Source organism: Chelmon rostratus, chromosome 7 (genome assembly GCF_017976325.1).
Source record: "Chelmon rostratus isolate fCheRos1 chromosome 7, fCheRos1.pri, whole genome shotgun sequence".
In the NCBI taxonomy this organism is placed as follows: domain Eukaryota; kingdom Metazoa; phylum Chordata; class Actinopteri; order Chaetodontiformes; family Chaetodontidae; genus Chelmon; species Chelmon rostratus.
The window spans coordinates 23,132,065-23,158,991 of NC_055664.1; the positions used below are offsets into that span (position 1 = coordinate 23,132,065).

The 26,927-nt window shown below is 38.9% G+C and overlaps 1 protein-coding gene across 1 annotated transcript; it reads left to right on the forward strand.

The window, feature by feature from the left end:
• Positions 1-1,051: 1,051 nt before the first annotated feature.
• Positions 1,052-25,193, forward strand: LOC121609678 (SR-related and CTD-associated factor 4-like). The gene is made up of 18 exons (XM_041941364.1): positions 1,052-1,214; positions 2,618-2,701; positions 4,167-4,211; positions 4,332-4,493; positions 4,601-4,718; positions 4,872-5,005; positions 5,096-5,236; positions 5,347-5,420; positions 8,292-8,388; positions 8,681-8,764; positions 9,210-9,295; positions 9,657-9,841; positions 10,758-10,858; positions 10,962-11,075; positions 11,190-11,346; positions 11,446-11,540; positions 23,889-24,027; positions 24,192-25,193. Exons 1-18 carry the CDS (start codon positions 1,185-1,187, stop codon positions 24,608-24,610), a joined length of 2,265 nt encoding a protein of 754 aa, XP_041797298.1. The 5' UTR covers positions 1,052-1,184; the 3' UTR covers positions 24,611-25,193.
• The last annotated feature ends 1,734 nt before the right edge of the window (positions 25,194-26,927 follow it).

Genomic DNA, 26,927 nt, shown 5'->3' on the forward strand with positions numbered 1-26,927 from the left:
TTTCTATATGTGATCCCACAGTATATTGGTGTACATATGTATGTAGATGGCATGCACAATAAAATCATCAAACCACCACAATACCAGTCTGAGCAACACAATAGAGGGAGTTATCTTGTAGTGTCACTGTCAGCTCTCCATTTATGAGTGTCTGAAAGGATGTTGCAGCTGTCAAACATCTGCATTGTTTTATGTATTTTTTTTTTATTTGATAAAATACAGTTTCCTGTGACTTTTAGCATTTTATGGTCAAAACCCCTTTGAACCAGTTGCATAGATTGAATTAACCTTATATTAAAGGAAAATCAATGTATGATTTTTTTTTCCAGCTTTACAGCAATATTCAGTTTGTTTTAAATGAGAGGGCCTGCCACTGAAACACCAAGGGAGCTCAGCAAGGCTGGACCAGGGCTGGACTTGTACTCGACTAACCAGATCTGACCCAAAGAGATCCAGAATGATTACCCCTTCTGATGGCAGAGGTCCCGCTGCTCTTTGTCGAGTTGGCTCGTCTGCTATATTGGACCTCATGTTTTTTTTGGCAAATAAATAGAGTAGTTAGCAATATTTAACTATTCCCGTTCACAAGATTTGAGGGGCCTTACGTGCAGCTTATACATTTCATTCAATAACTTTTCTGATTCCCAGCTGAGCCTCTGGAATTCCTCTTCTTTCAAACGCACTGTCCATTATATTTTTTTCTGTTACCATCACTCCTGACAGTCTTACACAATGTCTAATCGTTAGAATAGACTGGATGCCTAACCTTGTGTCGACTGACCTGGTAGGTCTATGATTTTTTGAAGGCTTTAAAAAGGGTCATGTGGAGTTGGCCACTTTCTTTGCAATCAAGAGATCTAAAGATGTGGTCGGCGGTTACAGAGAGGACCTCCAAATTACTTTTCTAATCCATCAAAGGTAGGCCGGTTTCCGATTATTGTGAAGGCAGCATTACCCCGTGACATCAGACGTAGACGTACAACATCGACGTGACGGATACGCACGGGGTGGAACCGCGAAGCTAGTGATAAGTCCTAGCATAGCAGGGGTTTGGCTAGCAATATGACCGCGTTAGGATCATATTAGAGCTTTTAAATGTCGGTGGTTATATTGTTAGCTATATAACTCCACATGGTTATACTTGGGTAGAGTAGACACGTTCGTCAGCCTGAAAAAAAACCGTCATGGATGCAGTGAACGCGTTCAACACGGAGGTAAAGTTTGTTGTGTTTTACACCAGTCCGAAGAGCAAAACCCGACGGCTAACGCTAACTAATGTCCAGTGGTCTGAGTCAGTGCTAGCTAATTTGTTTGCAAATTTCGCTAATAGTAATTATGTGAAAGAGCATAAGCTTGGTTTGTTCATTTCGGGTGTAAACGTATGTTCAGTTTTACGTGGTCGTAAACATGTCTTGATTGGATCTGTTAGCCTCTATCTTATGTCGAGTACAACGCTTGTAACAGTTTACGTCAATCTTGGAGGCCTGTAATTTGAGTGTCTAGCTAATTGTTAACTTGTACCACTGAGGACACGATGAAAGGTCAGTAGAAATGTACATATAATGTAGCAATAGCTTCTGTAACATTATACGCACTCCTGTAGAACGAGTAATGTTAGCAGTAAAGCTGTCGTTAGATGCGAGCTAATTAGCGTTACCATGGAGTCACCAGGTAACGTTAGCAATGCCATCGACTAACGTTGCTTATTTTGAGAAGTTCAATCTAACTAATAGTCCATAGCTATTAACGCACGTCAATTCTTACGCCATTAAGCATAACATTTGGTAAATCCGTGTTATTTTATTGTTGACACCGGAGGACACAGGTATTATCGCCTTGCCTCGCTTTGTTTTTGAACTTATGTGTATATAATGGTGGGACCATATTAATGGAATAGTTGAGTCGTGCATTTGAAGTGTTACATTTTACTTAGGTGTTATATGACGCATTCAAAGACAAACCCCATGCATGACTCAAGATAACGAACTTGTGTTAATTCCATGTTTAACCAGAAAACTGATCACGAGAAAATCAACACCCGTGTACACTTATATGATTTCAATTTCTTTCTTGTAGAAGTTGAGCACCTGATATATTTTAGGCCCAGGCTACAGGAAAGGTTAAAATTGTCCTACATATCCGTATATGTATGTTGGCTGAGATAATCAACACTGTGTATAAATTACCCTTATAGACAGAAATCCACTCCTCTCAATCACAAATGTCTGAATATAATAGTGTAGGTGTTTTCTTCACTTCTCACAAGTAAAGGCAAGAACAGGAATCCTATCAAAATTGTATTGTCTGTGCAGAAGACATGTTGAAATTCCAGTAAAAAAAAAAAAAAAAAAGGTCTTTTGAGAATGGGAACAATCTGTATTTACCCATGTCAAATAATCTGTGAATATGTAAGAGTATTTATGTATGTTAATTCAGAGACTGTTTGCTTATATGCAATTTTCTAGTATCTGCTAGTGGGAAATGGCTGTGTGTTGCTGTATTCTAGTGGTGTCTAGGCTGCCTTTTTAAATGCATAATATTAATGTTTTCTAATGTTGTTGTATGTGTTTTTCCTCCTAAAATGAACTGATGTAATTCTTTTCTGAAAACCAATCAGTTGTTCTCCATGATTGACATGAAGCCTCCAATATCCCGTGCTAAGATGATGTCTGTAACAAAATCAGCCATCAAAGCTATCAAGGTAAAGTGAAAACTGTATTAGTTTTATTTTTATATTAAGGATGAAATAATTAATGCAAGTAGGAATCTCCTAGACTTTTTGAATTAGTAGTTTTAGAATGTTGCTGTCATTATACCCAAAGCATTGTGACTTGTAATTTGACCCATTATGGGTTTTGACACATGATAAAACATATTTATCAATGTTTTGGTGAAGATGGATAGATAGAGCTCTTTCTTGATCCCCTAAGGGAAATTGCAGTTAAGGTAAGAGAGCTCTCACAGTGCAAATTACGGTTGAATGTGCAAAGTCCCTTAGAAAAATAAAGTTGAATGTGCAAAGTCCATCAAAAGATAAGTCATCTCTCCTTGCGCAGAGGGGAGTTATTGTATAGCACTACTGCAGTGGGCAGGAATGACTTTCTATAGGGGTCCTTACTACAGCAGAGTTGAAGAAGCCTCCAACTGACAACACTCTGCTCTCTGATTAGTATGTTATACAGGGGATGTAAAGTGTTCAACTCAAGGTGCTCCAGAGCAGTCCCCAGCACGAAGCCAGCCATCTTTATCAGCTTATTTAGTTTCTTAGTGTCACTGGCTCTGGGGCTGCTACCCCAACAAATAGCTGCAAAGAAAGCTGCACTTGTAACAGCAGACTGGTAAAAAATCTGCAACATCTTGCTACACACATTAGGAAACCTAAGCTTCCTCAACAAAAAGTCTGCTCTGTAGCTGTCGTGAAAGGTGAACTCCCAGGTATTTGTAGCTCTCCACTACCTCCACATCTGCTCCCAGGGTGAAAATGGTGTTGAAATTATCCCTGTTCCTCCTAAAGTTCAGGAGGACTTAAGGAAAGCCTTGTATTTGGATGTACTGAATCTACAGTGGAGATATGGTGCATTTTATATAGCGCTTTTCCAGTCTATCAACCACTCAAAGTGCTTTACACCACATCACATTTACCCATTCACACACACATTGGACAGCCACTGAGCAATTTGGGGTTCAGTATCTTGCCTGTTTTTAAAATGGCACTCTTTCCATTTAACTTAACTGTATTAGCTTGTGACTGAAACCTTTGAAATCTTTATTCTCCATGGCATGTTAGTTGTACTTTTTATTTTTGTGGTTTTAATCCAGGCATTGGGAGTGAGTAAAGGATGTAAAAATTTAGATTCTGAATAAGCCTTTTAGGCCTTCACTATTTTTCAAATCCTATCCCTCCTATGGGTTGTGATCTTGAAGACATCAATGGCCTGAACATGACAGGTCAAATTTGATTTTTGTGTGAACTTAATGGATGATGAGCCATTTTGTAGAACTTTGAGATGTAATTTCAGATAAACAATCTAATTTAGAGATTGCAGGATAATCTTTCATTTGATGCGATGAAAAAGCAATGCTTATTTGACTGACTGGTTTTATGTTGCTTGATTATTATGTTATCTAGTATGCTGTGACTAATGTTATTTTTTGTCTTTTATTAGCTATACAAACATGTTGTCCAGATCGTTGAAAAGTTCATCAAGAAGGTATGTACTACAGACCCCCTTACTGTACATAAGAGACTATAAATATTTGAGTTCAAAGTGAACTTTACAAATACAATTTGTCATGACATAACAAAATTTATTTGTCTTTATTATTTTCAGTGCAAGCCAGAATTAAAAGTCCCCGGGTTGTATGTGGTTGATTCCATTGTTCGACAGTCACGACATCAGTTTGGTGTTGATAAGGATGTGTTTGGACCCAGATTCTTAAAGAACTTCACAGATACCTTTCAAAACCTTTACCGCTGCCCAGAGGATGACAAGGTGCCCTATTTATGTGCTTTTAGTATTTTATATAATTACAATGAATGATAGTAAGAAATATCTCAATATCTGTTAATATCTGTTGTTTTGTTTTTTTTCGTAATCAGAGCAAAATTGTTCGTGTACTAAACCTGTGGCAGAAGAATGGTGTGTTTGACATGGATATCATTCAGCCTCTGATGGATATGGCAAATGGAGCCATTGTACCTGCCCCTGCACTGGAAGGTAGAGAAATGAATAAAATTCTCTTTGGGCAGTGTTTGTAACAATGCACTTGAGTTTTACTTGAGATTAAAGTTTATAATTTGTCTACTGTTTGATGATCTGCATGGAATGGTATTATGAAAAGACGTTAATCCTATTCTTGAATTTGAACAGTTCCCACTGACCCCCAACCAGAAACACAGCCTCCTGTGACTAGTGCCTCAGTTGTGCCTGCTGTGCCCCACCTACCCAGTCCAGATGCGTTAGCTGCTGTGGCTCAGCTGTTTCAGTCCCCTCATGGTCAAGAGGTAAGTAGTAAATTGGTGCTCCAACAGTTCTGGATCAATTCAGGTGAAGAATTGTTTGAATTCTGAATGCATCCTTCCTCTCTCCTCTAGCTGCAGAGGATGCTCCAGAACTTCCAGCAGGCAGATAAGACTCTGGCAGCCACCATCGCGAACAACATATCAAACCCACCCCAGATGCCTGTGGCCCAGCTCTATAGTGCACACACAGAAAAGAAGAGCTCTTTAGCTGAGGTAATGGCATAGCTCTGTCACAACATTACCCGCTGTCCTATACAAATTACTTTTCCCATTTGCTTAACGGTGTAATATATACTGTCTATTTATGATATATATTTCCTCAGAAACTCCTTGACCGATTTGACTATGATGATGAACCTGAGGACACAACCGCTCAAGAAGGCAGTGTTCAGCCACAGTGAGTTTCATAAAATTTGTATATGCTGATACATTCATGTAAATTTGGTATGAAAGTGCAGGCACAACAACAGCACAGCATATTTTTTTAGATTGAGACTTGACAACATGTTGCATACCGTATATAACGCCATTTCAACTTTGACAACCTCCACTCAAAAATGTGTTCATTTTTTGATATATACTCAATTGAAAACAGTACAAAGACAATATAGTTAGTGTTTTACCTCATCAGCTTCATTGATTTTTGTAAATATATGCTTATTCTGAATTTGATGCCAACAACACATTGTAAACAATTTGAGACAGGGGCAACAACAGAATTGGAAGGTTGTGGAATGCTCAAAAAACAATCCACAGGTAAACAGGTTCATTGTTAACAGGTGATAGTTTCATGATTGGGTTTGAGAGGAACATCTTTGAAAGGGTCAGTTATTCACAAGCAAGGATGTGGCGAGGTTCACCACTTTGTAAAACACATGCTTGTATAAATGATATTAGCATCACATACACTGTAGACCAGGCATGTCAAACTGATTCCATAAAGGGCCGTGTGGCTGCAGGTTTTTGTTCCAACCTAGGACGAGCACACCAGACCAACCAATCAACATCAAGGGATCACTTAGTTATCAGCTGAAGACTGAGATCAGCTGATGAATTGACTCCAGCATGGTGTGCTCCTCTTTGGTTGGAACAAAAACCTGCAGCCACACGGCCCTTTACGGAATCAGTTTGACATGCCTGCTGTAGACACACAGTAACTGAAAGAAACAGGAGATATTATACAGAGAAACACATTATTCGAGAAACTCAAGATACAAAGCATCAAGTTTTGATACTCTTTGTCAATTTGGCATCAATATAATCCATAAAGAAACTATTTCTATATAAACATGCAAATCTTGGATTTCAATCTAAGATACAGGCTGGTAGGTGCATCAAATACATGCTGAGTTAAACACTGACTCGTAACACTGTTCACAGTTTAGCATCAGGGAAAGAAATACTTGCCCTGAACATGTCTTTAGTAAGTTTACGGCATCCTTTTGAATTTTACCTGTCAACATGACTGGAATTTGAATATTACTTAATACCGTATACTGACAAGTGGCATGTCAGATCTGATAGAAACTTATAAACGCTTATGTACATTTGTAGTCAGCTAACCCTATGCAGCAGTATGCTTGCAAACTATAAAATATTTGAATACTTACAGCCTACAGTGGTCAACTGCTTGTGCTGATCACTTAATGTTAATTGTTAGCTAGTGGGTTAGCTGTTAATGTTTACAGAGTGGGAGAAACCTGTGCTGCTGTTGATGTCCAGCATGTGTGGGGAAAATGAGATTGTTTATTTGCTGTTGTTTTAAATGAGGAAATATGCAGCTATCTCTTAACGGTACAACGGCCTATGCAGGGCGAGAGGAGAAGAAGAAGCATCAGTCAGTCATGCTTTTCTAAACTTTGCCACACAGATTTTGGTGTATCACACTGAGGGAAAAGTGACAAATCAGCCAAACAAAAGCATGCACAAGAGGCACAGAAACATGCTCCGCTAATGACTGTTTTACTATCCCATCCATTTTTCTAATCACCCTCTCCTACCAATTGTTGCCTGCTGAAATTGTATGCCTTTAAAAGTTGTTAACCTAATCTAACCTAATTACTTGCTCTGACATTTTAAAGCAAGTAGTTGCCCAGAATTGATTTTAAGATTCAGTGTGTGTACATTTGTCTAAATGTAAGGCGTATGTGGTGGACAGTGGCCAAGTTGGTGGGAGAGACCTGGAAAATTGGCCTTATTTTCAAACCCAGTGTCAATGAGTATGGTGTAAATGACACTGAAAATGGACTTGGAGTGAAGTTGTGTTGTGAATGTGTGAGATGATCAGTATTTTACATATTCAGATTCTGGAATTTTCCATGAGAGACTCGGTAATTGAAGTTCTTTTGTGAAAAGACCATATCAGACACTATTATTCTAAGCCTAAACCATGTCTTAAAGGGACCTTTGTAAGAGGATGGTCAGAGGGATGATTAAGCAAAACAACACCCACTGTGTCATAATTTATGTGTTTTGTGCCAGGTTACACATTTTGTGCCATCGCAATGAACCTTTTTTTCCCCCATTCCAGTTGTGTTATATACATATTCAACATGTGCATAAAACAAGTGGATGGAAATCAGTTGGTGGTAATGGGCCCATTTCACTGCAGATATTGACTTGTTACATCGTTAAAAGCACAGGTGAAACTAAGAACTAAGAAAAAAAATATGTATTATTTAGTTATATCAACATTACAGCAACAACAATTAATTGACAAGTTGTGAACTATTAAATAGATAATGAATTGATAATTGATTGGCTTGAATAATTTTTATGGAAAAGTATAAATTCTCTTCCTTCTCAAATGTGATAAACATTTTCTGGTTTCTTCACTCCTCTGTGACAGTAAACTGAATATCTTTGGGTTTTGGACAAAACAGAACATGTGAGGATGTCATCTTGGGCTTTGAGAAATACTGAGTGATGTTTTAAACCATTTTCTGACATTGTATAGACCAAACAAGTAATGAGATTAATCAAGAAAATAATCTACAGATTAATTGACAATGAAAAGTTGTTAGTAGTTCTATGTAGCTATACCACTGGGCCTGCACAAAAATCAAGGTTGTCAAACCTGGAATCCCAATATGAATACAGACCTTGTTAATGTATACACCACATCTGTGCTTGTTATGACGAGCCAAAATATCTGCTGTGAAAAATGCATACAGTTACAACTGTTTTGGTATAATTTGCTTTTAATTTTATATAATGTTTGTAGGTTTGTAATACCTAGACTCACTATCTGTATATTTTGTCATGACAGAGGTATTCCTGAACACGTGTTTAGCCAGTTTCCTGGTCAGATGCCCAACACAGACAATGTTCATCCACATATGATGGGACAGACTGGTGGCATACAGGTACCCAGTTATAACTGAATTATACTATAACTCACACTCAAGTATAGCAACTCTTAAGTACAAGATGAGCTTGATGTCCACAAATTGTTTCAAGCAACAGTTAAGCAGCTCTTTTCACACTGGTCCTCAGAGATGTCAAGCCAAAATCATAATAAAAATGACAAATGCTTTAAATGTTAAGTTTGGATTTTGTAAAGGATCAACTGTGGGGAGCTGCAGACAGTTAGACTGTACAGTTGTGTCTGTTTTTTAACTATCTCCTGTGGCTGTTTCTTTGTTCTTCGTTCTTCAGCACGGCGGAGCAATGAGTCATAATGAACATCATATGGTGCCAGATGGATACTGTTCTATAAATGAGACTTATACACAATCACGGGTAAATCTTCACACCCATTTTAGTTTCATCTGATTCAATGTCTCCTCTATGAGAAAAATACTTAATTTTAAAAGGCTCAAGTTTCACAGTATTTGCATTTGAATGTCAACTTTTTTTCTGTAAGATTTTCCTCATTACAGCTGAACCAAGACAATGCCATAGTTACCCAAATTGGCAGCACAGTTTCTGTCTTATGCCACAATTGAATTTGAGACCCAGGGTGTGAAAATTGGGACTTAGAACTGTCTGCTCATTATTTTCAGAGCTTTCCATAAGAGCCAGCTGCCAACCAAACAGCCTCGTTTAAGTACAGCTAGCTACTTTGTTGTATTAATTTTTAATTCTAATGAAATATTTTTAATTTAACAAGTTGCGATTCTCTTTGTGTGTAGACTTCACGATCACTAGCCTCCTGAATAATATTGTCATGTCATCGTTATCTCAGGAGAATTCAAGAGAATACTCAACAATGAGGCGGGAGGGCAGACACAGAGGCTATGGCAGGAGATCAAGATCCAGATCTGGTTCCAGGTAAGAGGCTGTGCTCATCACAGATGAGAGTCTTTAGTGCTGTGGATTTCAGTTAGATGGTTTCAGATACAAATAATTTGTCATAGTTTTTATCTGGTGATGTTACGCTTGCCAAAGTCTATTTTGTAACTACTGCCAATGTTGTTGTGGGTAAAGAAATTATTTTTTGATCTGTTGTGGTAGTCAATGAATCCTGAAAGGCAGTTTACACGCAAGAGAGTGCAGAGCAATTAGGATTCCCAGAACTCTGTGTTCATGTTATCATTTCCTACTCAGCTGATGGTGAAGGAGATAACTTTCCTCTTAGGAATTGCATTATTTGATCACACCATGCTCAGCAGGTTCAATCTTTGTGTTTCAGATCTCCCAGGAGAAGAAGATCAAGATCTTCATCCCATTCAAGAAGGTCGAGGCATCGACGCTCTCGTTCTCGCTCCAGAGAATGGTCCTGGAAATCACGTTCTCATTCTCAGGACAGAAATGAAAGAGAGAACGGCGAGCGCAGACAGAAAGGTCTTCCCAGCATTAAGAGCCAGACTCTCAGTGGTATGTACCACAACAGAAACAAACCTGTGAATGTCATTTTTAATATTTACTGTACACAGAACTGCTGGAATCATGATACATGATAGTCGCAGCCACAGTACAGTATCTACCTTATCTAACCCTGTGGACAGGGTTAGATAAGGTAGCCACAGGGTTAGATAAGGCAGTCACTTAGATTTTACAAGAGGTAATTATAGTAATGTGAAACTACATTACTGTTTATCTATAGAGGATGGCAACAAAAAATTATCAAACAAACAGAAGTGCTAGTCAAAACTACCAGAACCCAAACTGATGTCTCACTTATATTTTCATTGATAAACTTTGATCATCTTGTTTGATGGTTTAATAAGCTCAACCTGCATTATGTCTCTGAGATGGCTTATTTAATGGATTTTAATTCCTTGTGCAACAGAAAGCATAATTAATTTGTATTACTGGTCATTTGGGCTGGTATGAGGTATTTATCAACCGTCAGTATTTACAGTAGATGGCAGCTGGCATAGTCCCAGTCTGGGGACGCAGACAGGAGTACTGTCACCAAGGCACCTGATAGAAGGCCCACCTTAAATATTCATTATCAGGTTAATTGAAATTGATTATTTTAGATGGTGACTTCTTGTAGGTGGGTAACATATGTTTTGCTGCTGACCACTTGCACAGCAATACATTACACTGTGCTAGTACTACTCTCTCCTTCTCCAAACTGGGGAGCCGACCGCCATTCTGCTATAGGCAATACAGCGATTGTGGATACATAACTTTTAAACCCTGCTTCAGAAACATATGGCAGTAAAATTTAACAAAAAAAAGAAAGTAAGATAGATAGCCTTCACATTTAAGAAACTTGTGAAGATGAACGCAACCTAAATGTCTTCCATCCTCCAAACAGTTGCTGATATCATTTTTCTTTTAGTTTGCAGCACTACACTTTGGGTTGGACAACTAGACAAGAAAACTCAGCAGTCTGACGTGATGTCCCTTTTAGAAGAGTTTGGGCAGATTGAATCCATCAATGTAAGTTTGGACAATTCACATCAAAGATACTTGTAATCCTCTATAATGTTAAGATAATGTAATCAAGTATTTCACCATTTCCTTTTGCTTTCTCTCTGTCCAGATGATTCCTCCGAGGGGTTGTGCTTATATTGTTATGGTTCACAGACAAGATGCCTATACAGCCCTGAACAAACTAAGTAGGGGGTTATACAAAGTCAATCAGAAACCTGTTAAGGTACGAAAACTCTCTCGGAGATTGCTTTTATTTTAGTTTTATATTGGTTCTCTATAACTTATTTTAGTATTGATTTGTAACTTCATGATTATAGCTAATGTCATTCTTTCCTAGATTGCTTGGGCTTTGAACAAAGGTATAAAATCAGCGCACAAAAAGTTCTGGGATGTCGAGCGTGGAGTTACCTACATCCCCTGGAGCAAAGTCAAAGTTGAGGAGTTGGAGAGCTATCGGGAAGGGGGTATGCTGGACTCAGAGACGCTACATCCAGGTACACTGAACTAGTCCTTTAGCTTGGCAAGATTCATCAACTGCAAACTATCAGAAAACATTTCCCTTATGTTGTCATTGTATTTTTCATTGTACACAGAGTGGAATAATGCCATGAACCTCAGTAAGCTGGCAGCAGTGAACGGAGCGCTGCACAGTGTACCAGCAGATGGATCCATCACTGCTCACATTCAGGTAATGATAATACAGTCTTTAAACAGCTTCTTTGAATATTGCGTCTTCTGTTATTGTATTGGTTTAATGGCTCTGGTGTTGGAGGCTGACTTCACAATCTTTCTTGTGAATGATGTAAGTAAAATAAATCATTGTTGCCTATGAGTAGTGGAGCTTATCTGAACCACCCTTTCTTTTTCTCTTCAACAATCAAGTCACTGCGAGTTAAAATTTAAAGAAATTATCCAGGTGAATGACCATATCTTCTAAATCAAATCAGAAATATACCGTGCAGTAGGATGTACTGCGGCATGAAATACTGAAATACTGCACATGAGACTATCCTATTTAGTGAGAAATACTCTGAAAACCAAGGTGTACTCATGACATCTTTCTACGGCTTACTTAGTTTCAGAAGGCTTTTATGAGGACTTTGGCCATGGGACAGGGCAAATACCTTGTCCTGATTGGCTGAAAAGTGTCTATTAGAATAGCGTTCTTAAACCTAGTTCATTGTTTCCCTGTAAATTGTTACCCAACGCATTTTAGGCCATGAGTAACCGTAGTAAAGTTACTGCTGCTTCTGCTATCGTATGTATTGGTGAAATTCACCAGTAGTTAAACTGACTAAACTTTGATGACATATCAAACAAAGACACTCAGCATGGGAGCCAAAATAGATTAAAAATGGAGTGTTGTCAGGTTAAGAAACTGGTAGGCAAAGTCCAGTCAAAGAACACAAATTAAATGTTGCTTGTAAAGGTCAAAAGACACCGCCGCCGCATGCACATGTTTTCAGACAAACATTTTCCTTATTTGCCTGGAATGGTAAATTGCAGAGACATAACCCCTCTTGCTTTAGAAAACAAACATATATTCTTCAAATGACCAAATCGATATTGATCATACTGTATACATGTGTAAAGTGTTTTTGTTGTCTTATGAATGATTTGCACAAACAAACATGAGATGCTGCATAGCTCCACAACTAGGGTCTATTAGCAGACATCTCCTAACAAAAGGATTCATTGTTTAAGTGTTGTTTGCTTAAATCTTTTCTGAACACTCCCTGTAACTAATTACATTGGGGAAACTTCATATCTTAAATATTATAGAACTTTCCTTGTTATTATCTACATAAGATAAAGCATCCTGGCATGAAATCCTTCATTTTAAATTTAACCAAGTATCCTGTACCATAAATACATGTCTGGAATTTTTAACAAACCAAAACATTTGTAGACACTCCGACTGAATTTCAAGTTATGAGGTTTTTAATTGTGGGTTGACCTCCTGCCATGATATACATGGAGGTGCGGCTTCCCTGTACACATATGTATAGCTCTGTTACGGCATTTCGTTGTCCTGTGCTGTGTGTGCGCCTCCTGTTGTTGCATTGCAGTGCAGTTCTTCATATTGGTGCCAGGGGCGGCACTCACTGGATGTCAAATGACGTGCTGCGGCGGCAGTGTGTTTTCGGCTTTAGTCAGTAGTGGTGCTATTACCAGTAGGCATGGTTAGTACTGATGGCATCTACACTTTCTCACTGCAATTTATTTATGCTATCTAGTCTGGTTTGTGCTAGGCCACGATGAAATAGGCTGCTGATCTCAAGGCCAGCAGCAACAGCAGACTTTGTGAAAAAGGGATGCAAAACTACCTGTTGGCTAAATGCTGGCCAACAGACTAATTTGTTGGTAAGTTTGGGTTAATGTGTATGTGTGAATGTGGGCTTATGAGCTCCATGTGTCACCACTACACAACTGAAGTATGACTGTGGAACATTTAATATGGAGGTTCATTATTTGTCTCATATTTAATACCTTGAATGCTGATGAGGCTGAAATATCAGGGCTTTTTTTTGGTTATGATATATTATAAATTGGATAGATTCAGCCAGTGGCAGAGGTATTCATTGTTCCACCTGACCCTGCAGAGAAAAAACATTATAAAGTAAAAACCGACCTCTTAAAATTGTTGCCCTTTGATGCTCGGACTAAAAATGTTGGAGCTTTGAGCAACTCAACTTTAAAGCGAGTTCGGGAGCACTCAGTTCTTCTCATTGTGTAGTCTTGACTTAGCGTTGAACACCGAGCTTGTCTTGAAAGTTTCTCAAAGAGGTCAGACAAACCATAACGTTTGCAGTTCACAACCTTTTTAGAAAACCTTCTCAGTTACAGTATGTACAATAGATGTGGGATGTGATAAAACTGATCATTAAACTGTTTTATAAAAAGAGAGATTTTCATGTTTCTGTCGTAAATGAATATGAGATTATTCATCCTTTAGTAGGGGTTGTCAACATGTCACTCATGTCTTTCTTTCATTGTAAGGGTTTTCTCAAGAGTTACCAAATAAGCAAAAAAAATGCACTTATTTTTTCGCCTCTGAATCACAATACACTTCAACACAATTCAGATAAGCTCCTCTGCTGATAAGCATGAATTCCAATGCTTATTCATCGGTTTCTCCTTTTTCTTTGCACAATATTTGCATCTTCACTCAGTAACCTTGTACTATGTAGTATAACTTATTCAAATAAAGTGTGGGAATTACAAAAAAAACCTACTGTGGTATGTGTAGGGGGAGGAATTTCTGTTATCCTTTCTCTCTTTTCAGTAACTAGGCTTATCAAGAATGTCTGGCTTTGGCAAAGTTATCATTGTTGTTATTGCTTACAAAAAGATTGATTTTCACATCGAATTACAGAATGTTTTCCTAACCATACACCAGTGGTTGAAGGGCAACAAAAATCTTTAAAATTGCTGAAAACATAAATCAGCTTCTTGGTGAAAAGTGTGTGTGTGTTTTGTTTGCACATGCGGTTTTCGGTGTGAACACTAAACAAATAATTATGCAAACTGATTGTGAGCTTGCAATAACTTAACGCAACAAAATAAAATATGTTTGGCAGTTCATTTGGTCATCCAATGTGAAGTCGAAGTTTTAATTCGCAGTTTTTGTTAAAATGTTAACTAATTTGAACCACACGCTGAATAAATGGTAAACAAACTAGCTTCAATAAAACCAGCTGGGCTGTCTGTAACCTACCTTACTATGACCAAATACATACATATTACCAACCTACTACCAAACTGCACACCACTGTGAAGAAAGGTTTTTCTAAAGTTTTGAGGTTGAGAATATCTGACTGTTGGCTGCCGGTGGTACTTAAAGGCCCGATTGGGAGGAAGAGTGTCCAAGTGGGAGACAAGGTAAGCTGACAACACCATTAGCAACTTGTTCTAAATGTTGCGCTGAAAACTGGACAGTATTCCTGGAATTGTTTAGCCATGTTTTTTGGCAAGGGGAATATTGCCAATCAAACCATCAAGCCTGAGTCCGGGAAAGGGTGTCTGGACTGGCAACTTAATATTAACACACACTCACATCTGCCACACCCAAGAATGCTTATTTAAAAAGTAGATCAGAATTTAAGCTTATTTTATACCCACTGTCCATGTCGTACAGTACATACAGCAGGTTTCAGTGTTAGCCATCCACGCTTTTCTTTATGCTTGGACTTGGAGCTGGAATGCGTGCCATTGATAGAATTAGTTGGGAAAAACTCCACAATCCTTAACAACACTACTCTTCACAGTCTGAGGTATGAATGAATCTCAGATAACCCATCGTGTGCTTATCTAATCTTGCAATAATTAACTGCAGTGCATTAATTGCACTGATTTATTACTGAATTAACCATTTTACATGCTTGCCTCTGTCTCAATAGTTTTTTCTTTTATATTCTTTTTCTTGGTATTGAACAGATGGCATGTAAACAACAAAACAAATACCCACAACTGACCATGCCCAACATTCTGTTTTTACACTTGCCTTTTTTCAGACATGAATGAATTTGATTTATCTATATGATTAAACTTCTAGTACAATATAAAATTATGTCACCTAGACCTTATATTTGAAGAAAATTGCCTTAAAAATCTTGTGCTCTTTGTACCAAAGACAACACAACATAAATCAGTCAGATTTATAATCGTTACTTGCCTTTCATGGAAAAGAGCTGCACACTTAGATTCAAAGTTACAAGTTGGCTCTTGAAATTAAGACTTTTTATTGATAAAGTGAATCATTATTGACCAAATAGGGATGTATGTCCAAATGTGTAAAAATCATATTGCACACAATAACCTGTGTTGCATTTGGGGCTAAACTTGGCCTTTAAGCTGTGAAAGTTGTCTGAGTTTACCCTCGTTATTCTTAGGGTAGCACTTCCATAACAGTGGCATTCTGACCAGATGCAAATTAGGGGCAATTAGTTAGCATTAGTTGGATACTTAAGTGTGAGACACCTCCCAAACCAAGGCATGTTTGTTCTCTATTGACCAACATGCAGTCAAAGGGACTTTAATTTGAGTTATTGTGAAAAGTAAACTTCTTTATGGGTCTAAACACTTGTGCTGTGTTCTCTGCTTTGAATAGGTAGAGCTTAGACCTGCATTTAAAAAGGAAAGGAAAATTCATAATTGCCAGGTACTCTTGCATGATGTGCGTTTTTGTTTTTAAATTTGCCTCAAATATATGCAAAAAATAACTTGCACCATAGCACCAGTAAACTGCATGCTCACGTTTACACTCTCAGCCATTTTAAGGTCACGTTATACTAAATAATATAAAATAGACCTGGAAGCTAATGATTAAAGATTCATCTTGACAAAAAGCTTGTTGCTGTTTTGAAGACATTTCAAACATTTGCATCTCCTGGAAGTGAAAGCCACATCTGGCCAGCCATTATAAGTAACAGTATTTCATCAGGACACCTTCAGGAGGATGAGATGCATTCACTCTTCTTGATGTTTGTGTGTAGCAAAGAGAGACCATATTTTCTGTCCAATTAATAGTTGATGAGACCCCCCCCCCCTTCTAAATTTGCCTCTGATTCTGTGCATTATAGGTTTTTACAGATATCTGCACTTGTGCGCCTTCTGAATCAGTACCACTTTTATTTCAGTACCACAGTTCCTCTTCTCAAGCTGACCACTTTCAATCCCTGCAAACTTATCACCGTTTGGTGAATTCGTCATTTTGGATAAAAGACGCATCCACATGAGTTGCGTCGATTGTAAAACGTTTTTTTTTTTTTATTTCTGTGGGAACACATCAGCATAAATGTTTGGTCATCTTTCTGCACAAACCTGTACTTAGGATTACTTGACAAAGTTTGGACACTCGGATAGTGATGCAAACTTAGGTTAAACCCTTTTTTTCTGTTATATTGCTACTTATAACATTATCCTGTCCAAATTAAAAGCTAGCTCTAGCTTTGTTTGGCCCAGTGACACGAACGTTTGCTTAGTCTGCATTGTATGATGTGCATCTTCACACCCATTCTATTGTATGTTTGTATCTACGAAATAACACACACACTCTGCGGGTGTCTTGGTACAAATGTACAGGTCAGGGCACAGTTCTGTCCTTTTTTGCCAACATCATTGCGCGTCAACTCTCCAAAAAAGCTGCAATTTCGTCACATTTGCTCCCTGGATCGGCACATCTCATCAACTGTACTTTGACTGGCTCCTCTGTCTTTACGCCATGTTTGGTTGGTGGAACGGGCATCAAATGATGCATGTGGACTAATGTGATGTGGCTAGTGTGTGTTGTGCTAAAAGGATGGAGTTCCTCTGTTGGCCATCTGCTAGTGCAGCAGAGAGGAGGAGAGACGTGGTTGAGGAAGAAAAAGTGGCAAGAAAGAGGCACATGGATAAACGGTGCCAGATTTAATTATGCAATTAAATTTGCAGATGAATTGAACTGTTCAAAGTCTGCTTAATACAGTGGGGTTGCAACATACTCACAGTAGCTTTAAAAGAAACAAAAAGGGAAAAAAATGAAACGATCAGCATGCGACTTCTCCTATATTCAATATTTTCAGCTCAGAATTCATCAGGATGCTCAGATGAGCTTTGTAAAAGTGTCCTGTGATTAGTTTGCTACCAAAATGGAGCTCTTCACTGCAAGGTCAAGTGAATGACCTCTAATCTTCCATACTGTCTGTAACTTCGTATGTTGCAGAGTCTTCTGACAGATGGCTAATATCACCAGTGTTTGGTTCTGGTGTGGAGGAGGAAGGTTAGAATTTTATAACATTACTTCTTTCAAATTAATTTTTGGGGGCTTAATGAGACAGGGTGGTAGCAGAGTTGGGAAATGTATAACAAAAAATGTTATGGCAGCCCTTGGAATAAAGTGAAGTGGACACAATAAGCCATTTCCTCAACTGGGAAGATTGCAAAGATGTATTTTGAGCTGTTTACACAGTGAACACATTTCTAAATGTGAACCTCTGTAATCAAATGGCCTGCCACTTCTTTTGATAACAGTTTTGGGCTTTTGGGAGCCTCTTTTCCACACAATATGATAGTAAATAGAAAAACAAATCATGAAACAAAATAGCATACATGAATTAAAAGTGGCCTTCTAACAAAACTGCCAAAAACAGGCTATAGTCAGCAACAAACTATTAATCAAAGAACATTGCAAACATGTAATTTACTATCACTTCTGTAACTGCATAAATTAGACCTAAATGCTCACTATCCTTTTCACACTTGATTTGTGAAAAACCCTGTATCATTAAAAAAAAGAAGGTTTTTTGATCTAGCTGTCGGTTTTAAAGTTTTAAGTGTTCGTAGTTTTTACAATTTATGGAAATCATCAAAATTGCATTTTCAATGTTTCTAACAAATGACTGCAGAATTGTGATGACAAATTGCAAAGTCTCCTCCCATGAGTTTTTAGATGGATGTGAGTTCAAAGAGTTATTTAAAAAGGTTTTGTTTGAAAAATGTAATTTTCTAAATGTTTCAAATCACTTGAAGTTGTGCTCTGTATGAATTAGTTTATGTTTGAACTAAAGCGAGTCTAAATAATAGTAATTACACGTTTGGTTTTGGATGTGGGTTTTCATGAAGGTTTTGCATATTTAGCTTACTGGAGCCTTTGCTTAGGATAGAAATAAAGTATTTGTGAATGTGAGTGAGAGAGATGAGAGATTCAGAATGGTGTTGTAAAACAGTGTGCTGCTCTCTGTCCTTTATTATTATTAACCTTTATGCATAAAAAAGCTCAATATTCTACATGTTGTAGACATCATAGGTCTGACCCTCAGACCTCTGGAGCATTCTCACGTACACCGAATAGCTTCACGTAGCTCAGTCATTAACATGGATTATAATGTAAAATCTCAGCGATCTTCTCCTTTCAGTCGTGTTCAAGTGAAGTGACATTTCAAGGAAAGAGGGGAAATTCTTCAGTTACATCAAGTAGTCCAACAGTGGTCTAGATCCATGTGTGGAGAACATCAGACTCACATGAGGCCTCACAAAGGTGAGTGTTATAGAAATGATCTTTGGATTTTGGGATTCCCACTCATGGATGATACTGTGGACTGGTTGGAAGGTAATGACCGGTTCATTCATCATAAAATGGACTTTTGAATTTTTCCATGGCATTTATTTTTAATCATGAATAATGAAAGATGTCAAGGCCAATTTATGTATACTTACAAGACGTGAAAAGCAGATAATGACGCATCACTGTCGTCTTCACATGTCTTATAACTAGCAGGTATAAACCAAGAACAAAGGAATTATATGGACAAGTGTGAAAGCTCTGGGATGATACCTGTCAGGGACACGAGTCTTGATCAAAGATCTAGTGCCCTCCTGTCTGCCTCGTGGGGTTTCCCAAGTGGAATTTACCTGCAGGAAAAATGGAGCAGCAGACATCCCGTATTTTCTGCTGATGGAGTGAAATACCAGAGTAACAGCAGACCCCCCTGTTGCTACCCCCAGAGTACTGACTGCATCAGGGCTGTTATTCTTATGAACCATTTTTCTCTCCTTCAATAGTATCTGAATAAGTGTTAAACAGCATTAAGAGCATGCTCATTTAATATCTGTCATTATGTTCCTTCTGTGTTTGACTTTATTCTTGCAGGTAGCTCAGTTATGCTCTATAATATATATGTATTTACAGGTAATGATCTGAAATAGTTCTGTGTTAGAGCTTTGTTTGCTTTGCCATTAGGTAAACAGTTTGTCTTGGCTTTGTATCTCATCTATCCGGCTATTGTTATTTATTACTAAAAATGTGAGAACTTTAGAAAAATGAATGCAAAGCTAAAAACAAATGCACTCGTTTCTTCAGTGCTTCTTCCATTCACATTAGGTTCAAGAATGTACAAGTGGTTAACTTAAAGCCACTATATGGAGGATTTGAAAATGTCTGACTTTGCTGCCCCCTAATGGCAGTATCAGTACTGACATTATGGCATACAGAAATGCACACCACTACCCAGTGTTAGGCATTTAAGCAAAGATAGATAAATTATCAGGATGAAAACCTGGTGATTTAGCATCACTACATTGTGGAGTGAGATTAACAGTCAAATAAGAAGTAAAGTCCAATCTTTGTCTGCTGTGTGAAACAGTGCTTCTTTAGGCTGTTTTTTAAAGTTGTGTTTACAAAAAACAACCAAAAAAAACTGTTTTTTCTAACCAGTCAAGATGGCAATGCTTCATCTGTTAGAAGTAGTTGACTTACTGATCTGAGTTTGGCTCCTGATGAATCAAGCAATAGCCACCCTCTGTGAAATTCTGAATCCAGTGCAGATGTACCTTTTTCTGCAGTTCTTCTGATGGCCACTAGGTGTTTTCAGAAAAAAAAGCTTATTGAAATAACTGGGAACTCCCCATATTCTCTCTTGAAATACAAAGTAAGTATATTGTGTGTCTGTTCCTGTTTTTGCTCATTCACACATCTTATAATGTGGGACAAAAGACAACATTACCACTTTGTGTGTAATGTTTCTGTTATTTATAGCATCCTCTGTCGAATTGGTATGATGGCATATGCTTGATTTGCAGAAAATATAGACAATCCTTATATATATATATATATATATATTATGCCAGTTGAGGATGCCAAACTAAGCATGTTCTAGCAGTATATGTAGTGCCTTTTATTTTTGTTCCAGCCCAAGTAATGTGTATTTGTGTTTTTTCTCACTTGAATTATTTGAATTTATACTTAAACAAAGTCAAATATACCTTTTCAGTTTGCAGGGTAGAATATTCGTTTGATGTGTGTACATGCATGTCAGACAGGGAATAGACACACCTCCTGACTTGGTGTCAAAATTCGGGTTCAGTATTGATGGGGCAATAATTTATTAAAGAATAGTTTCAGTCACCAGAACATTTTCTCAGAGCATTTGGTTTATTTATAATAGTCCACATGAAATTTGATTTCCACCAGATGTTATAAAACCACTTCTGAAAGTTGCCTACACTGGCTTTAATGTATATAGTTATTTCTGAATGATCTGACCTTTCAGACCTGTAGCATTGTGAAAAGCAATGAATTTATGATTAATGATTAATTTTGTGACTCATCTGTGCAGGAAGCCTTCTATCATCCCCTCCCACGACATGATTAAAATTAGTTGAAGTGCTTTCCATCTAAGAAATGACATATTTTTTTTGACCTGCAGACATGTGACAAATCTGTAGTTCGTGCTTTTTTTTTTTGAACACATGAATCAAAAGATATTTTTGTGCATTTGTTGTCCCGATTTTTTGCACTGCGAGCTCAGACAGTCACACTGCACCATACTGCAGTTTGTATCTATAACAAGATTTAAAGCTAGACTTGCTCTGTGCAGCTCTGTCCAGCTTTGGAACGAAGGAGAGAATGCTAAGGCAGAACCTCAAGTTTATCACCCTGCAGCATCTGGTAGGAGGTTTAGCTTGATGGGCTCAGTGACTCTGACCAGCAGTTATCATGCATTCATTGAGAGAAATGCAATTTGTGTTCAAAATAGATTTAGGGTTGTAGGTTGAATACATGACACATGATTTCCATCTAGGGGGATGAATAATTGTACTGTATTCTGACTTTCACAATTGAACTTGATCCAGTTAATATTTAAAATGTTTGATATAATTTCACAGTAAAGTCTTAACTAACTTTAGTCATGCTGACTAACTTTTATTTCATAACCACAGTGTAACCTTTATTTGGGAAACACTTCTCATTTATAGATTATTTTATCTGTTCATTATAAAAGGTATGTGTTTGATGCTCTTTCATATTACCATGAACTATTCTTATGAAGTCACTGTCAGATATGTGCATAAACCTTGAGTTCTCTGCTGTAGAATAATTAGAATAATGTCAGCTAGGCCTGCGAAGAAAATGACTGCATTTCTTCGAGCTTTATCAATACTTTTAACTGTATTCAAGTAATTATTAACATGCTATATATATTGTGTATGTGCATCAATAGAAATATTCAAGACAGTTATTTCATTGATAAAAGGAAGTAATTGGTAGGCCTGTGCAATGTAGCTTATAAAGTGTTTGTGTTTGGTCGTTCAGTGATACCTTGAACACTGATCACAGACAGGAGCCCTTGACCTCCATCATAGAGCTGAGGCTTTTGTTCATGGCTAGTTTGTTGGTCAGCAGGATACATATCTCAAAACATTTAAACCCGTTAAAGTTAGTGGCAGCTTGGTGGTGGTCCGTCTCACTTCAGTTCATTGTGTATGTTTTGTTTGTCAAAGAGTATATGAGAGGGCACAGCGCTCACTTACAGGTATGTTTTTAGGGGACAAGAAATTTAAATTTCTTTTAACTTGTTTGTGGGTATTATAGGAAATAAGTGAGTTGTCCAGCGTTGTCGGGGAGGTGATTTGTGAATGGCTTTTGGGTTTAATAATGTACCTCAGGTGTCAGCCTCCCTCAGCAGTCGCCAATTAAAACTCCCAACTTTCCAGTCATAATTAGCCACCGTAATGGCAAACATCCTCACATGTATGGTCCCTCATCTTCTTCAGAGGTTAATTTGTTAACGTCTCTGCACTGTATGTAAATCATGATATTTGATGCTGTGATGTGTGCAATAAAGAGCCTTCAGCTTCCTGCATAGTAGACGATGAAGATGCGTCTCCAGTCTCTGGTTGAGTCTCAGATTAGCGTTCTCTATCCACAGGTCAGCATCTGGCTTTGGATCAAATGTCTCTGTAGTCATCTTTGACAGCTGTATGTGAATCAGGCCTGAGAGACGAGTTTGTGACTGATGAGACCTGTACTTGGTTCTCATTATGTTGAGATGGGGGGATCCCACTCTCGCATGCTGCGCTGCTCAAAGACAATGTACGAGACAATTTAACCACCTCGTTCATGTTGGAGTAACAATCTGGATTGCTTGTATTTACTATTTAAATTGAGGCATACTCAGCAGCACCCCAAGTTCATCAGACTGCAACTTTTAACTCTCCGCTGATCTTTTGTGCAATGCTCTGCATTATGTATGTGCCGAGTTCATATGAATATGCACCTCTGACATTCACACCTAGCCCCTTCAATTAAAGCATAGGAAGGCACAGCACATGCATGTTTAACCGTATGAAATGCTACGAGAAAAACATTACACACAGCTTGCCATTATTCTTTGTTTAGCTTGTTTTACCATTTAGCAAGTGGGCAACTGGACTTTTCAGCTTTACTAGCTCGTTTGTTAGCAATAGTTTGTGCCACATTTGTGCGCTCCGTACTCTTTTTGTGTTTATCAAATACTGGTTGATTGAAATTCTTTAGCCTGTAAAAAACACACCTGTTTTGTCTGCTGTGTGTGGATGCAGGTGACATATTTTGCACCACATTTTGGTGTACTTACATTTAGCTTCAAGCCAAGACACATCTTGGATGCACTTCTCAGAGAAATCAATTTGATGTTTCTTTGTAGGTGTTGTTTTTTTCTCGACATTTCTGACAGTAGGTTATTTCGTTGGGTTAAATATGTTGATAAGAAACAAGTATATAAAAGAAATGTGTATTGATGACCAATGACAGTTGGTCCTGTCTGTAAAACTGTAATATAATCAGGTTTTTACTGTTACCTCACTACAGGTTGTTGCAGATTATATCAAATGAATAAGGCGGTTTTACCATACAAATCTTGCAGTTATTATTCTTGCAACTTGTTTGCCTCCTTTTTTGATCTTACAACACACTTGTATTGTTTTGTGCTTTGACATGATGTATGCATGCCATTTTTGTTCATTTTTTTTCAGTTTTGTTTCAATCTACAGTTCAGATGCAGAATATGACACAACTGAAAATTCTTGGAAGAAGAAATGCGCAGAGATTGTTTCCTCATCAGATGTGATGAATATAAATTAAATACATATGGGGTGCCATCAAGAAATGTGCTTCATGTTGTGTGAAATCAGAAGCTTTAATACAGTTTCTTCTTTCAGTTCACCGCCTCAAGAAGGAGTTCTTGCTCGTTTTAGTTAAGTTTTAATAATGATGCCATTTTGTGTCTTTGTCTTCCAGGTGCCACCAGTTGAACAGGCAGCACCGATCGGAAGTCCACTTGCTTTTCCTGGCCCCATCATGCTGTCCCCTACATCCATGCCTCCAGGAGGAGCTGCTTTCATCCCCACAGAGTTTGACCATACAAATTTGGCGCCAGGTAAGATAGTAGATGTTTGAACTATCTAAAGGGGAGATGTGAGTGCAGTCTCTGCTGCGGTGTCGTCACTATTCTTACCCAGATATTGCTTGTTTAAACTTTTGCTGTCTGGTCTGTTCATTTTGGGAATCAATAAAAAATCATCTTATGCTCTTTTGCTGCAGGAACTGTAAAACCTCTAGAGTCCACCAGTGATTCTAAAGCGGACATAGGAACACTCTCAGATGTGTGTACCGACAACCAGCTGGGGTCTCCTGCAGCACCGGTAATGACCCTGCCAGGCCCGGGAGTCATGCATGGTCACAGACCACCCATGCCACCTCTGCAGCCTCCTCCTGGCATGCCGAATCCTCATCTACCTCCATTCCTCTCACCTCCAAACATGCCACACATGCCACCACAAATGATGCCTGGAGGACCTATGTTTGCAACCGAGAGATTCAGAATGCCTTTGCCCTATCCTCCTCGTTTCCATCGACATCCTTCCATGGGACCAGAGGGCGAGGATGACGGAGAAGGGAGGCATTTCCGAAATGGGAGGCCAGGGTTTGGGTGCCCACCCTTCCACAGAGGGGGGTGGTAGATGTTGGATGAAAGATGGACCTGAGGGGAGAGAATGCTGAACCACTGTGAGGGATACTAATAAATACCAGGACATCCAGTTCACCAAGGACTGCTGTGAACAACTGGGGGTGCAGAAACTTGTGTTAAGACTTTTTTTGCCACCAGAACCTTTTTCCTAGTGTCTGAATGTGGTCCGTGTTCCTTCAAGGTCTCCAGAGAAGACACTCCTTGCTGTAAATACTGTATGTGCTTGTAGCTGTTTGCTATCTTTTTGTATATTTGAAATTGTGTAGTTTATGCTTGTCTGTATTCCTGGTAGTTGGAGGTAAAAACAAAGGCAAAGTCTGTATTTTTGAGCTTAGTTTTTGTGTATGGAAGATGACTGTAAAAATCTATAATTCATACATTTTGGGTATTTTGTTTTTAGTAAAATGGCTTTGCACCACACAGATGCTTAATTCTTTATCAGAGCCGTTGGATTTCCTTTGAAGCAGAAGATTTCATGTCCTGCCAGTAGAGGGTAGTGTAAACTCTGTTACCATGACCAACCTCTGCACATTAAGGTCACACCTTGTGGGACCAGGTGAATATTAAAAAGAGGTGCCACCATTTGATCAGGTCGTTTTATTTGTGTTGATCAAACTGACTTTTTTAACATCTTTCTCAGAAAGGTTGATTGTTAGATTGAATAGTTAAAAGGTTAGGCTAAAAGTTATTTGGGTGATAAATTGTCCTGCATGTTACCATCAGTTTTAAAACATGACACAAAACAGTTATCATGCACCTTGTGTGGAAAATGCACAGAAAGAGTAAACTGCCGGAGACCAGATTGAATGTGCAGTATACCTACCACCATTAACCGTGCTGATAATTTCACAGGTTTAATTATGGGATCTAGATATTGATATAAGTTATTATAGAAACCATTACCTTGTTTTGGTTGTGACTGTTTTAATAGAAGTCAGTGCAGACTTCAATCCATCACATTTCTGGCACATTTATTTGCAATTTACATTGATGATTGCGCATCTGTATGTGCATGAGATGGGATGCACTGACAAACTGCACCAATGAGATCTGAAAGAATGCATTAGGGTTAAAAAAAAACAAAACAAAACATACAGATTATGTCTCTGTGTTTGCTCACGTGATGATTAAACTAAACACTTGAGCTACTCTTCTGCATTTCACACAGTCTGAGTGCCGATTCGAGGTGAACTGCATCTGATTGGCTCCGGGATGGAATAAGTGGCGTTCTTATAATCCACTTGCGCGCCGTCTCCAAGGAAGGTGGGCTCCGCCCCTATCAGCGGTGTGGAAACGACACGCATGGTCCGTGGCCAGGCAGACCTTGGAGAGGCGGCTGGAGTCACAGACGCAGATGGGCATTACCGGCGCGTGAAACATGACGATTTCGGTGTCAGGACGGAAGCAGCCAGATCCCGACGGTGGCGGTGACAGGTATGTAAGGAGACCGGGACGCATGCGGTCCTAATCATGACAACGATGATATGCTCGATGTCCGATCATGCTTCCGCGCGGTCCTAGCGCCGTCCCCACGCATGACCGCGTCACTCAATCATACAAGTTTATCGGAGACGACGGACGCTGCCGCAGGCGGTCGGTGCGGTCCGGTGGACAAGGCCCACACTCCGTGTTTCTGTACGCGGGGAGTCGCGCATGTGATGTCGATTCATCCAGTCAGACATCAGTGATTTCGGGGTAAAACAGCCATGTAGCACGAATGACGGCGGGCATGCAGCGGGGTTAATGTGCATGTCCACGCATTTCAATTTCAATCCCACTACGTGAATGCACATCATCAGCTCTGCTGGCAAATGTCGCTTTCTGTCTGTCAGCAATGGGATGTTGTTCTAATAAGACGCGCAGAAAGATACAGGCACGGTGACCTGGCCGCCGTCATACCTTGCAGGTGTTTGAACGCCTCTGCGTTCATTTACAGTTTGGGGAAGGAGAAGCCGCGTGCGGCCTCGGTGCGGTAAATTGTTGCATGAGCCGGTCATTGAATCGGAGTCGTTGCCTCTGTGTTCGTTGTAGAACACACGATGCAGCGCTGTTTATGCTGTATTTACACATCGCTTTAGTCAACAGATCATGTGGAGGTGACTCAACTGAAAGGCGGTAGCTCATCTGTGCAGCTGCTTCACTTCAATGACCTTAGGGTGTCAAGTTTGTTGCAGCGTCACTGCCACGGTGTGCTGCTGGAAGTGGTGTCTTCCTGTTTAACATACTGTGTGGCTGTGATAATCATCCGAAACAGGTCTGTGCACAGGTGACTATAACCTGAGGAGACTGTGTAGTCCCGCTGTCACAGG